We start from the raw sequence: 14,972 nt of genomic DNA, 5'->3' as shown, positions 1-14,972 counted from the left end.
ATCGGTGATAATGATAAATCTCTTATATTTTATCTCTGATACTTGTGTTATCATGTTTGCTGGTCTGATACGTAAATACTAGATAATGAGTACCTATAGAAGTGACGCAACAAACTGAATTTGTGCTATATTATTAAACTAGCTTTTGCCCGCGACTTCGTCTGCGTGGACTTAGTAACCCCAGCTAGAGTAAGAATAGTGCCTGGAGAAAGTCTTATAGCAATTATTCAATTTGAGCATATTATGCACACAAATTAGCAGACACTTCATTAATTATCTCAATTCCACTCCGCTTTTTTACTTTCTTAAGGGGTGATTTTCGGGATAAAAACTATCCTTTGTCCTTCTCAGGGACTCAACCTATCTCTGTGCCAAATTTCATCTAAATCGATTCAGCGGTTTAAGCGTGAAGAGGGAACACACAGACAGACTGACAGACAGACAGACTTTCGCATTTATAATATTATTAGTAATATTAGTAATTAGTAATATATTAGTAATTAGTATTATTAGTAATTAGTAATATTAGTAATTAGTATGTATTAGTATGGATACCTTGGAGTATGTTATCGGCATCGTCCTAAATACAGGATGTTTATTTAAGTAAGCATATAATATGCTTATGAACGTCAAATAAAGCCACGCCGGCTCTAACCCTACACCTCTGCCCCGAAAAGATTTAAATCCCCCCTCAATTGGAGGAGGGTATCCTAATATGGGACCGGCAAAAAACTCGGCGGGACACATCTTTTCAAAATATTACATCTTATAATTAACATGCAATACGAGTAAATAAGAAAAAATACAATTTAAATTACTATAAGAATTCATTCACTAAATAAACACCCTGTATAAAAAAATATAGTTATAATTCGCATGTTATTTATGTACATATTTAATAAAATACAGATACATTTATTATCACAAAACAGAGATTAAACAAAATCTAAACCTAAATTAGCCTGAGGTATTACGTATGTACATTGAGAAGATATCAATATAATATCAATAACATGTTAAGATGAGAGTTCTATAGTTCGAAATGACCTCTAGAAGCCTATCGGTTTTATTTTCGGCAGTTTCGTAGCAGCTGCTACGCGGCGTAGCGCTCTACTAAAAATATCGATACAGCGTGGATACATCTATATTATCGATGAAACCTATACGTAGAGGAAAACGAATAATATTTTTATAATTTGAATATCATTTCTTTTGTAAAGCTTTATTCATTTTAACAAAAATAAAAACATTAAAAATTTTAATAACAAGATTAACAGTAGTAATAAAAAATAAAACTAAAATATGACTTAATTAATAAAACTAAAATTTCAAAAATCTAAATCAAAACAGTACAGAAAGAGTTACTTTTTCCACATTAGATTCGTAAGTATATTGTAACACAGTTTAAAGGGGCCCACTGACTGTCAGTCCGCCGGACGATATCGGCCTGTCAGTTATTCGGAAAAAAAATTGTTTTAACTGACAGGCCGATATCGTCCGGCTTACTGATAGTCAGTGGGCCCCTTTAAACACAATGAAATCCTTAAAGGCTTTTTAGGTAGTATTTAATCGCACATAGGTACAAATTTCGTACCAAATGACAGAGGGAACAAACTGCAGTCAAAACACGGCCAAAGGGCTAAATTTAAGAACTGTCCGGTTTCCAGCCTCATTAACCGAAGGGATGAGGGTAGTAATTAAACTAAAAATGCGGTGGCTCGATAAAACGCGGTAATCGCTGTTACGATTGTAGGTAATTGGCCTGGGGGGGTCACACTGGGCTTTGTTTAAATATGTGTCTTGGTTATATTATGACGGACTCAATGCGTTTTGAGTAAACGCACACGGTCTAGTGAAGGGTCAGGTTATAAGGCCTCCTATTAACCTAGTCGGTAGTGAAGTGACCCTGCCTTCGAACCAGGAGGTCCGGGGTTCGAATCCTGGTAAGGGAATCTTATTTGTATGTATATTTATCAGACAGTTATGGATGTTTTCTATGTATTTACGTATTTATCTATATTAATACCTATTACATTCATAGTAATTTATTGTAATATGTATTTTTAACTTATTTCTGTCTGAGTTTTGCATGTTATATATTAATTATGTAATCATAATAATAAAATTAGCCATGATTCAGATATTATTTGATTTTTAAGATCTTCTAACACTCAATTTTCGGGTAATCTCAGATGTAAAATAAAAATATTTATAAAAATATGAAATTTTGATATTAACTGTCAAGCCAATTCGAACATCAAACCGATATTAGAATAAGATAAGATAAGATGAGATGCATTTATTGATAAATTGTACAAATTTTAAAAAAATTACTAACTTTTTTATTTTAATGTTATTGGAATCATATCAATTAGTTGTCATCCGCGCGGGCGTTTACTTGTGCGGATAAGTCAATTTACTGTCAAACATACAATGTTGGCAGCTGTTCATTGGTGGAGATCAAGACGAGGCTAGCAAGGGACCGAGCAATGTGGCGATCATTATAGAAGGTCTTATCCCAAAAGTGGTTATTTTTCAAATTTTCAACTAATAAGATGATGACAGTAGGATTTTCAACTGACTCTGACGGCGCGATTCGAGAAATGAATTAGAGATTCACTAAACATGAAATAGTCAAGACATGTGACATTTCACGGCAAAAGGTACGACAAATTATTGCGGCGCTATGCGACGTAAGCGCCATCCAATATTAATTGGAGCGGCGTTAATAATAGCGTAAGCTCCAACCGCCATAAGGTACCTTTACCCGTGGGACTACACATATCTTTACTATTTCGTATCTAGTGAATCTCTAATTCATTTCCCGAATCGCGCCGTATATAGCTTAAAGGGGCCCACTGACTATCAGTTCGCCGGACGATATCGGCCTGTCAGTTAGAACAAAAATTTGACAGATCCGAACAACTGACAGGCCGATATCGTCCGGCGGACTGATAGTCAGTGAGCCCCTTTACACACATTTATGTGTATACAGACAAAACATACAAGTCATACATGATACTCAAACGATTTCCGTACTATGCCATATCCGCCCATTGCTGCTGATCATACAATATGCGCATAGTATTGTCGGAAAGCAATAATAAGCGTTAAATCACAATCCTGGCCGCTCGGTGCGATTTCCGACACATCTATCTTGGCGATACCAATCTTCAGGGTCCACCGCCGACTGCCGACAATTGATATCTTCCGAAGGTCAACAAATAACACGTTACTAGACCTTCAACTATTCTCAACCAAAACCCAACTTTAAAACAATACCATAAAGTATAAAATCGCAAATTGTGGGAAACAATGTTGTTATTGCGCGCTAATTTGATGAGGATATGTTTTATTGTTGAGATAATAAGTGCCATAATTGAGTGACATTAAGATTGTTAGTTGTATTTGTGATTTGTAGTGAATAGGCAAAAATCGCTGATGCGTTACATAAGATTCGCGTAGATTCTTCATTGAACAACTTTGAATTTGAATTGCGAATCTGCGAAACACGGATAAGTGTAAAATTCCAAATGCATAACGATAATTAAATGTAATTAAACACTGATAAAAAACTTTGATTAGCTGATAACGTTATGACAAAACGACATTTCGGCGTATTACTCGAATGACACATTTCCTTCACACATGTCAAACAAAATCTCCAGTATTAGCGGGTAAATATTTGCCGATCAGCTGTTCCGAGGCCGCCATATTAACGAAATAATACCAACACAAACAAAATAATACCAACTTAGCAGTGCCGGTGAGAAAACACCGAAGTATATTTTCTCGTATACATTTCGGGGAAACGTTGGACAGTGGCGCGGTTTACAACCGCAAAATTAGGTTGGCAATTTCGTGTACAACTAATTTTTGTGACGCTATTATAGAATTATTAAGTTTTTTTTTATTATACATTGTACTTTATTATGCCTTTGGAGTTTCCGTAAGGCTAATAAAATCTAGGCCGCTTTTATCGCTGGTAATATTTAAGTATTATATTTTATTATTTGAATTATTAAACGTGTTACTAATTTGGTTGTGGTGATATTAAAAACTGTTACTAACCTAAAAATATTTCTTACAATCTTGCCATTCTTAGAATCGTTCCATTCAGTGTAAAACTTCGTTTAGTTTTAACCTGAAGTTTAAGGTACCTACTTTAATAGTGGATGCCTTAGTAATATTAAGGTCCAGAGTAAGCGTGAGATTTATTAATTTATTTTTCTGGGAATACTAATTCAGAAACACAAATAGTTTTTTTTTATTAAAAAAACAGTCGCGAGAGGAACTGAGCTTTATAACGCCTAATGTAACACGTTCCTTTTATCAGTTTTATACACAATTTAATTTCTGCATTTCTCATTAAAAAACCGCCCGTTAGACAAATTGACAACAGCGCCATCTCTCTTCCAGATCGCGCAACTAGTAGAAGACGTGCGGCGGCTGCAGGCGTCGCTGGCCGCGCTGCAGGAGGCGCACGCGCAGCAGCTGCAACGGCTGGAAGAAAGGCTGGACGAGAAGAAAGCGCACATAGCGAGGCTTGAAGCCAGGCTCGACACGCAGAGGGACTACGAGGATGTGAAGCGGGAGGTTAGGTGAGTGTCGACAACCAATGGGGATGGCCCGTCGAACTTTTAAGCAGATGGCGCCAGCATAGCTTGCCCCTGTCAATCCCTATACTTGTGTCAATATTTTTTTTTATGGAATTTAATCGCCCTAGATGCCAGCCCTTTAAGCCAAATCTTATAGAAAAAGGAGCAAGCTACGATAGCGCCATTTATGCAAACCTTTGACAGTTGCCAACTCCATTAGAAATAGATTTGAGATGGTAATACCAATAGACTGATGCCATCTGGCTTGAAGAGCCATTTTAGAAATAGAAATAGAAATAATAGAAATAATTTATTCGTTAGCACACACAAATAGAAAATTATACAAAACAGAGAAACATAAATAAAAAGAAAAAGTGCCACGAAATGGTCTCACCTCAGCATGTTGCTGGCGACTTCCAGCGCTGATCTTCCGGTGAGACCATCCGTTTTCTTACTAATATAAACCACGGGGAAACTATAGCTATGGACATTAAAGGTGTATAATTATAAGTTTTTGGGACAAGGTAAGATGGCCCAACGATGAAGAATGCCTATTTAATATTAGGATATTTCGTCAGGTGACAACCAAAACTCACTAATTACTAAAAAATAATTGAAGAAAAATCAACTTTATTTAGTTATAAATACGGTTGACTTATGGCTATGAACTTGTGGTGGTAATTAGTGAGTTTTGGTTGTCACCTGACGATTTTACATGACACACTATAGTGTGTAGCCTAAATAATTTGACAAAAAACAGAGACTTGATTAGATTTGGTTAGTTAAAGTTGACTAACTGTCATATTTTATCTTCTGGTTTTCGGGGGCCCTTGCGGATACACTTTCGACCCATAGGGATCTTTTGTGCAGTTACCCCCTAGGAAAGATCCGTCAACTACTTCAGAGCTTTTTCCACCATCTCCATGTGCCGGATGATGGAGCTCATGGGTAGCGTTTAGAATTCCTTTTTTTTATTTTTTTTTATTTATTCAACAAATTACACATTATGACAGTTAAAATCAATTCGCTGTGGAATTTATATAAAGTGTATACAATTATGTAATCAATTATATAACAGAGACATTTAAAAATATAAATCTAATATATAACAGACGACTCACGTTTATCCATCGCCTCACAGAACTTCATACACTCACTACAGACAATAGACCAGTCACTTGCAAAAACATCACATTCCGGATTCTCTCTGGTTCCAGATAGCCTGGTTCAAAGTCCTTACTGTCTTATATAGGTATTTAATCAATGTTTTTCTACTCAAAATTGAAAATATGTATACAAATCAGCTCTCTTTGCCTACTTAATACTTATTTGATGTTTAGTACTTGATGTTTTACAAATACCCATTCCACTAACAAGAGTAACAAGTATATCATTAATGCCCTACAGCACATACTCTCTATTTACCCGCTGAGCACATACACGCTGTGTGCTCTGTGATTCAGAGATAAACGTCGAGATTTATCACAATAACGTCGATATCAGGGGCCCGTTTCCCAAAAGCTTGTAACTTGTAATACAAGCGGATGTCACTTTTTGATAGCTTTTATTAGAAAGGGACTTCCGTTGAAGGAGACATGGAGGCAGCAGGCATAGATAAAAGTATGACAGCAGACCGCATAAAGTGGCGTAATGGTATAAGGAGGGTCGACCCCAACTAGAGATGGGAATAATAATGGCCAGGAAGAAGAAGAAGAAGAAAGACTTCCACTTGTATTACAAGCTACAAACTTTTGAGAAACGGGCCCCAAGCACGTATTTATCCACACTTGTAAGCTTTAACCCTTTTCCAGGGGCCCGTTTATCAAAAGCTTGTAGCTTGTAATACAAGTGGAAGACCCTTACTAACAAGAGCTGTCAAAAAGTGAGTTCCGCTTGTATTACAAGCTACAAGCTTTTGATAAACAGGGCACTGGGGCCCGTTTATTAAAAGCTTGTAGCTTGTAATACAAGTGGAAGTCCCTTTTTGACAGCTTTTGTTAGAAAGGGTCTTCCACTTGTATTACAAGCTACAAGCTTTTGATAAACAGGGCACAGGCCGCACCAATCTACAAGTTTTACCCAAAAAATCCAAATATATTCCAAGTAATCCAGCTTGTCTTCAGATTCATTTGAGTCTTCAAATGAATCTGATGACGTCACATTTCCCGAAAGTCCAATATAATTTGAATCTTAAATCGGAATGCTAAAGTTGGCGCGTATGTGGTCTTATGTTATGTTTTCTTATATTATTTTTATTTTATTTATTAAGAAACAAAGTCTCGTATATGTGACATAGGTACAGGGGTAGTTAGTAATATTGTAGACTTACATTTTCCTTAATTAAATTTATGTAAACCTAAACATTAAAGCATTTAATTTTAAAGTATTTATATGAATTATCGATTTCAATCGTTAATAACAATTAAAGGTGTTAAAAACTGTAATAGATGTCATATATTAAAGAAAAAGTGACGAAGCCCTCCAGTGGTGAAGGCCGGATAATAGGATAGGATAATTATTGATAAGCATAATGATCCCTAGAGACCTTAACTTAATTACTCCGTTGGCTCAGCGATCCAAAATGAGACTTGGCCTCCGACACAAGACAGCGCCACTTTTCTCGATCCTGTGCGACCTCTCGCCAATTGGTGCACAATTTGCGCAGATCCGCCTCCACCATGTCGCACCAGCGATACCTGGGGCGTCCGATTGGACGTCTTCCTGCTGGGCGGCCCAGGTATGCTCTTTTCACGTTCCGATCTTCATCCATTCTCTCAAGATGGCCCAACCAACGGAGTCCGAGCTAGAGGCCTTTGACCAGCAGTATACATCCTTCAACAAGATCACATTTCATTTCAAGATTTTCCTTAAGCGAAGCCTGTAAAGTCACGAAAGCCATGCCACCTATTAAAACAACTTTAGTATTCGTAAAACATTGTAACAATACTGAATAATTCTTTACAAAAAATTTCGTAACTTTCTTCATATTTCCCCGGCTTCCTATTGTCGCAACTGCTAGATAAGAGGGTCGTTGTCCTGTTTGCCTGATACCAGTGTTTGCTTGAGGCTCTTGTGAGGCAGCCTTCAGTTAGGTCGACGGCCAGGCCTTGGTCTTACAATGCAAAGCAAATACTGCAATGAAAATGCAATGTATTTTCAACACAATCCCTACTTAATATTAGAAATGCGTCAGTAACCTCCGTCTGTCACTTACCTCTGTATACTTAAACCGCTGAACCAATTTATATGCAATTTAGTATGGGGATAGTTTGAGGCCCGAGGAAGGCCATAGGATAGCTTTTTCAATCATCAATTAGTCATGCCTAGATAGGCATAAGTAAGAATTGTTGTTTTTAGTGTGGCAATATTAAATGGTAACGCTTTTAATTTGTAGGTAATGCGAAAAGTTTGCTACTTACTTTCGTGTACACGATTGTAGCACCTTTGGAACCAATTAATTATTTGATACGGCGTCATGTATGGCGGTATATGTATAAAATTTTTGACTATAAAAATATTAAATATATGGTAACAGCATGCGCTGCGTGTTCTCCCCAATGATATCACTAGGTAATTTTCATATACAATAAGAAATCAATATAAGGCACACACACACACACACACACACACACACACACACATGAGACTAAGCACTCTTTGACAGCCATGACAAAAATTTGCTACAATTTCTACCAATTCCTATTTCATTCAATTTCAATTTTATTTTTAATCAGTATAGGAAAACTAGCCAAAACTAATTTTCATATTCTACTTGATATAATAATTTTCCATTAACTACGTGTTTTCGTCAACCTACTTTGACAATTGACATAGGTACTGAGTTATGGTTATGATTTTGGTGAAATATTAAAGCTATTGGTAGTTTATACATAATTTAGATAAACCGTTGATAGATGCTCTCCCACGCAAAGTGGGGCGGAAGCGATTTGTCTCCGAGATTAATGCTTACGAAATACTCTAATAACCTGCATCGAGTGGAGATGCACTTGAAGTCGACACTGGCTCATTTAATACTTAAACTGGAATAACACCTAAAACTACAAATATATGACAAAATCGAAGGATGAAACGGTATTATTGATTTGCCAAATAGGGTTGGCCGGTCTAAGTATTTGGCAGATGGCGCCAGCATGACTTACCCTGTCAATCCCTAGAAAGAATTGTGTCAAATTCTAAACTAAGCAAAGCTTGTACTATGGGTGCTAGGCGACGATATACATACTTATATAATACTTATATAATACATACTTATAAATACATAGTTTATACACACAGAAAACGCCTATGACTCAGGAACAAATATAAGTTTTTTAACAATTCTACATATCTTAGAATTATTATATATTCAGATTATCAGTTAAGTTATAACTAAACTATCAATCGTCATCAAAAGACAAATACCAATTATTTGTTCCGAACCAAACACAAGAAAACTCACACCTTAATCGAAGCGGAAGTAACAAAATTAATTTAAAACAAAATTAACCGATAATCCTATTTATATTTCCCACTGGAGCAGGAAATTAAAAAAAAATATCACGTTCCCAGCAGCCTCAATATCAAGTTCAAATATGGAACGCTAAATTCCATATCTCGAACCGTTTAGCGATCTCATGCGAGGAACCTGTGGGATTGTGACAGTTCGAAAAAAAAGTTAAAAAAAAAAATATGGCTGCCTATGACGGTATTGGTAAACGCTGTGTGTATTTTCGGTGAGTTATACAATATTGGTTGACGGCTGAGACCGATTTTTTACTGTCAATATTTTCTTTATGGAAATCGATGCTACCTGTTCATTTCATGAGTAACTTAACAGGAATAATATTTTTTTACTAACTTATTGCATTGGTTTTTGATCTATTTTATGCTTAATTGCATACCAAATTTTAGCTCTATTTTTATACGGGAAGTTCTGATAGCAGCTGAAAATAGTCAATAATAATACTTTATTTTATTATATTTCATATATACTGTGGCACAGCGACCTTATCAGTAGAAAAAGGCGGCAAATTTAAAAAATGTAGGCGCGAAGAATTGACTTCCCGCCGAAGGTTGGGCGTGTGTCAGTATAGTTTATACAAACAGATCTGAGGCTATGTACGTTGCAACAAATAGCATGCGATTTTAGATAATTGCTAGCCAAGTAGGACCAACAAATTCAATTGATTGATCAAATATCGCAAATAGCATCACAAAGGAGAATCATTATTACCACTTAAAAAAATTAAAACGAATTACGTACTTCATATTCATTCACTAAAGCACGTACTAACATTGTAGTTTAACAAAACGAGGATGTTCCTTTCAGAGCCATATTATCTCAAGAAACTTAACACGAAGTTTCCAGAACATCTCAATAACATGCAATGACTGGTTGTTTATTTGTCGGCACTCCGTTTTTCAACAATACCAGTTACTGCCAAAGAGTTCAGTTGTTTTGGAACACCATTAAGTGTTTATGCGTTTAGTTTAGTTCTTAGAAATGGTGGGGTAAGAAGGGAAAAAGTGTGATAATATGGCTAATAATAGAGCAATTACACTTTCTCGCCTATTAGAACTCGATTAGACTGTTTACGTGTTATGTGACGAGTATTTAGACTAAAATTCGAACATCAGAAAATAATAATTTAAAACACGTTACCCAAAGAAAAATACACTCAAAACTTGCAAAAAGCGAAACGCAACGTTAATGTATTGTCATTTAATGGTCATTCTATAGAAGTTGGTTAAAGATTTTGTATTAATCGGTCTATGTATTTAAAAGCAATGTGAGTTTATTTCTACTTGATGACTTCTAAGCAATAAAACAATCCTAAGTATCGTAAAGTTCTACAAGACAATATAAGAATAAATAGAAGTAACGAAGAATATTTAATAACGGTTTTTTTCCATATAATTGACAATATATTTTATTTTTACGTTATCATTTTTATCAGGAGTGAAGAATTTATTGTTCGAGTATTATAATTTGTGTCGTTTTCAATCAAAATCAACCATATTGTCGCTTGCTCTGACAGGTTATTCGTATAAAGATACAATCCAATTTCGTCCTGATGGTAAGCGACAATGTGGTACCTTTTGATTGAAAACGTCACATTTATATATTTTTACCTTTCAAAGCATTTATGTGTGTAACCGCTCTTATATCCATAGACAAGCTGAATAAAGCTCAGTGCACAAGATCAATTTGACGCAACACCTTTCCTGATAAGATGGCGCCTTCTTATCGGCCACAGGACCAAGGGCCGGATTATCTACATCGCTTATAATTACTACATAAATAACTGCTTTCTTGACAGTGATTTGTCTAGTGACTAAACATACAAACGTACACTTTGAAGGCTTGTGTACTCTTAGTACATTAAACAGTTACATGCAATATCTAAGGTTTTATTAACCTCTTGTCTGTATATCATGAGAATCCTGAGCTGACCAAGTTTGTTGGTATCGTTTTGTATTTTATTTTTTTAGAGAAATATTTTTTTCTGCTTTATGCAGCAGCGGGTTAGAACCCACGGTTTTTGAACACCACACACAATATGATAGGTTAAGTTTTTAATAATTTTTAAAGTACGTAGATGGCTTAGTTTTTTTTTTCTTACAGCTCATTATTTTGGCAAAATAATACGAATCCGCGCTAAACAAACATTTCATTTCAATATGTGTCATTAATCTCGATGCTAAACCTAAATTATTTCATCACGATATTAAAATGTGTTTATTTATTACCCAAAAAAGCTATCGATATCGTTTAACAGCAACTTTAATGTCACACGCCTTTGATCCCTTTGAAGTTCAAAGCCGCCATATTGGAAAAACAACATGTTAGTCTATGCCCAACATTGTTTGGACAGTTATAAACAACTGAGGCGGCATCTTTGACTCGAGACGTATTGGCATTAAAAAAAGCTGTTGAAACCGAGTTATTGTCATTTAACGGTCATTCTAGTTGTTAAACTCTGTGCCATAAGATTTTTGAGAACCAAATCATCTTTTTGCTTTAAATTTAAAGACATTGAAGATCTGTATAAAGAAGACAACGTAAGAAATGTAACAGCTGGTTATCTGTCAAATAGTATGCAAAATTTTCGAAATTCGAATTCAACCGTCTCAAATTCGACCAATTAGAAACGGAATCATCAAAAACGTTCCAAATCCGAAATTCAAAATGTAATCAGAATGCAAACAAGCCAATCCGGGCGGAGATTTGGCTCAGAAATCAATCTATCCGACCCCTATTAAGCTTTAATCTACGGAGGCTGGCTATAACTTAATCCCGACTTGAGAAGCGGAATAAATAAGCAATAAACCGCTACAGGTGCTATGGATGGTATAGAAAGGATCGCAATCTCTTATGGCAGAATTGTTGCAAAAGTAACCGCTTTCAGCTTTAAATAATAGTTCCTAATCTCTCCGGTAGCGCTAGTTAGGCTCTGGGACATGAGTATAACACGAACCATATAAGGCAACAAATAACCCGACCAAATTACGTAGGTTGTTTTTGGTAGTATTTCGGTGTATGGTGGCGCCGCTTAATTACTGTTTTTTGATGGACACTTTTCATATATAGAGATTTGGCTCCTTTATATAGTCTCCATGACAGGTGCCTTATATTGCTTAGTGTGTAAATGTGCGTTTAGTTTAGAAAGATGACGTGCGGCAAGATTTCACGTGTGCGACATTTATAATATTTATGACAAATACAAGCGATACAGAGATATATAATTGGTCAAACCAAATTGTCAGTAAATAAGAACAAAAAAAACTATACTCATCCTTTTCTTTTGGGTGCAAGTACTAGTGTTAGAGAAAGATAGTATGATTCTCTCTGTCTATGTTTGAAATGAGACAGTCCTTTGACAAACTATAGGTGCGCTCTATGTCAGAATGTCATTTTAAAATGAGAACGTAAATTCGATTGTATAACGGCGGCTAAGTTTGTGTGACTTTTAAAGCCTTTTCAAACTGTCTAGTCGGCGATGACAGCTGTTGCAAGTTTTCCAACTTAAACAATCGATTTTTTGACCATGTTTGGTTTTTCCGTGATAAGAAAATACTAGCTTTCACTGTGATCCCTTGTGTCCTATTTTGTAAATTATGATACGTGAAACAAGTAAGAGAAAGGTTAGTTACAGTCTGTCTCACCATTTTCATAACTAGTTAGAAAAGGCGGCAAATTCATAGTGAAGGTTCTTTCCGTGCTTATTTTTTATTTACTTCATAGATATTTTGTAGTATCGTGTAAGTACGTGTCGCATGCGTCAAAACGTCGCACGTCTAAGATGATCCCTCTGGTCTGATCATGGGAACGCACAAATGTTCGCGTGCTCGCGGCAATAATTGAAATAGCTATTTTCTATTGTTATTTTTTCTATCGTTCCGTGAGGAACTTATACTTTTTCTATTAGTGCAATACCATACTAATAATACAAATGACAAAGACCTTATTGAAATGAGACAAGGTTGGTTTTGGTGTGGCTGAGGGTATCTTTTAATATGGTTTTCTACAGATCGAGTATTATTGTGACAGTGACAGATATATAGGGAATTGGGGAGCGATTTTGACATAATTATGGCTTATTTTTAAAGAGAAAATTCGACTGAATATCTTATTACTTAAAGTAATAAAAGTTTGAAAAATGATTTATTTTATTATCATTATCAAACAATAAAAATCTAGTCTAATATGGCATTAAAAATTCCTTGTAGCCTCTCAAAAAACTATAGACGCCATAAAACCAAAGATTATGCTTTGTTGACGCTCAAAAATTAAAAAGGCAAATAGAAATTATCTCGTGTTTAATTAAATGCATGTGATTTACATATTTCGGGGAACAAACAGTGTATAGTAAGTATATGTATGTTTGCCTTCTATATATCAATAAAGACTATCGTGGGCACCTGTCCCCATTTGTTTAGGCCTGTTTACATAACATTTAACGAAAGTTTAGCCCGGCCCTGTCACACAGAAATTATCAACTAATTTACCTTAGTTTTTTCACCGTCGTAAAGAATTCTCGTAAGCTCTTTACACTGTGTTTACACTGGCAGTTTGTATAAGGGATTCATGAAAAAATTAAAAAGCTATGCATGTGTCAATATTGTCTGTGGTAAGTTTGAGAGCCAATGGTGCGTTAGTATTTTGAATGTGTTCCATTTTCGAACGGGCCGAACGTGGCTGACCAACCAATCAATCGGATCGCGATTGGTCAGCGTATCGAACGGGGCGGGGCGTCGTTATCGGCGGCCGATGATTTGGTTGATAGCGTTCGATTGTGACGTCATCCGGTGGAACGCCTACGTGGTCATTGTTGCCAGGTATCTGGCCGTCGATCCTTTTCAAAATAAATTGACTCATTTTAACTGTATGCTAATTTTAATCGTGTACCGACATTGACATGTGCTCTTAAGATATGACATCTACGTATCTCTCTTAAACTTTAATCTAGTTGCGGTGTCAAAGTGAAACAAACCGTCTAACTCTCGAATTACTAATCAAATTTTAATAATAAGATACAAAATCCGTTTAATTAATTCCAGTTTGTCTATTACCGCGCTTAAAGTAATTAAAGAATCGGTGCTGGTTTCCTCAGAAGGTCTCAACTACCTCATTTGAGGTAACGAGTTACTTCGTTTAGCGGGGACTTTGGATTTGGTCTGAGGGGGCGCTCAAAGACATATTTCTTCGTTAGGGCTCCGATATCGATTGCTACCCTTTGATGAATAACGAGAATATTTGGCATGCCATTTGTTTACGATTTTGATGTTTCTATGGGGGAAGTTCTGAGGAAAGAGATGCAAATATGATAAGATTGTTGAAAGGGGCTTGTAGAATTATGACTAAATATTTATTACTAATAATGTCATGGTACAGTTCAATAAAACAATAGTTAACTGGTAATTGACGGACATAAGTGTATCCTTGTATACCTGTATGTGTTCAAAACGCGAGAGTTCATCTAAATCGGTTCAGCAGTTTAAGCGTGAAGAGGTCAGACAGACAGAGTTATTTTCAAATTTATAATATTAATAGGGATGTATAGGGATGTAGGGATGTGCGAATTAAATAAATAAAATGGAACTAAACATTTTCCATACAAAATTGTTGCCATGTTTAAGCATTTTACGTCAAAAATGTGACAGTTACGAAGAAAGTGGCGCCCTCATTTAATTTCTACTATTTTATGTCGCACTGTAGTTGATGGAATCGGATCTCAAACATACGAGTATTTTAAAAAAAATCCAATGACTTGTAACTGTCCCAAATTGTGTTATTCCGTAAGAATGAAAACTGTGTGTGTGTTTAATAAAATATTCATTGTCGTGCAAGTATTAAATTTAAGGCACTTGCAA

The 14,972-nt window shown here is 35.7% G+C and overlaps 1 protein-coding gene across 5 annotated transcripts in view; it reads left to right on the top strand.

The window, feature by feature from the left end:
• LOC134750021 (homeobox protein cut) overlaps positions 1–14,972 on the top strand; it is a 209,142-nt gene that overhangs the window by 170,471 nt on the left and 23,699 nt on the right. For all 5 annotated transcript variants that reach the window (XM_063685090.1, XM_063685088.1, XM_063685087.1 and 2 more), the window contains one exon: positions 4,420–4,601. In XM_063685090.1, coding sequence (XP_063541160.1) covers positions 4,420–4,601 — 182 coding nt within the window. The remainder of the gene's footprint in view (positions 1–4,419; positions 4,602–14,972) is intronic.

This window comes from Cydia strobilella, chromosome 19 (genome assembly GCF_947568885.1).
Source record: "Cydia strobilella chromosome 19, ilCydStro3.1, whole genome shotgun sequence".
In the NCBI taxonomy this organism is placed as follows: Eukaryota; Metazoa; Arthropoda; class Insecta; order Lepidoptera; family Tortricidae; genus Cydia; species Cydia strobilella.
Note: the sequence above shows the minus strand (reverse complement) of the source record. Positions and strands in the feature narration are given on the sequence as shown.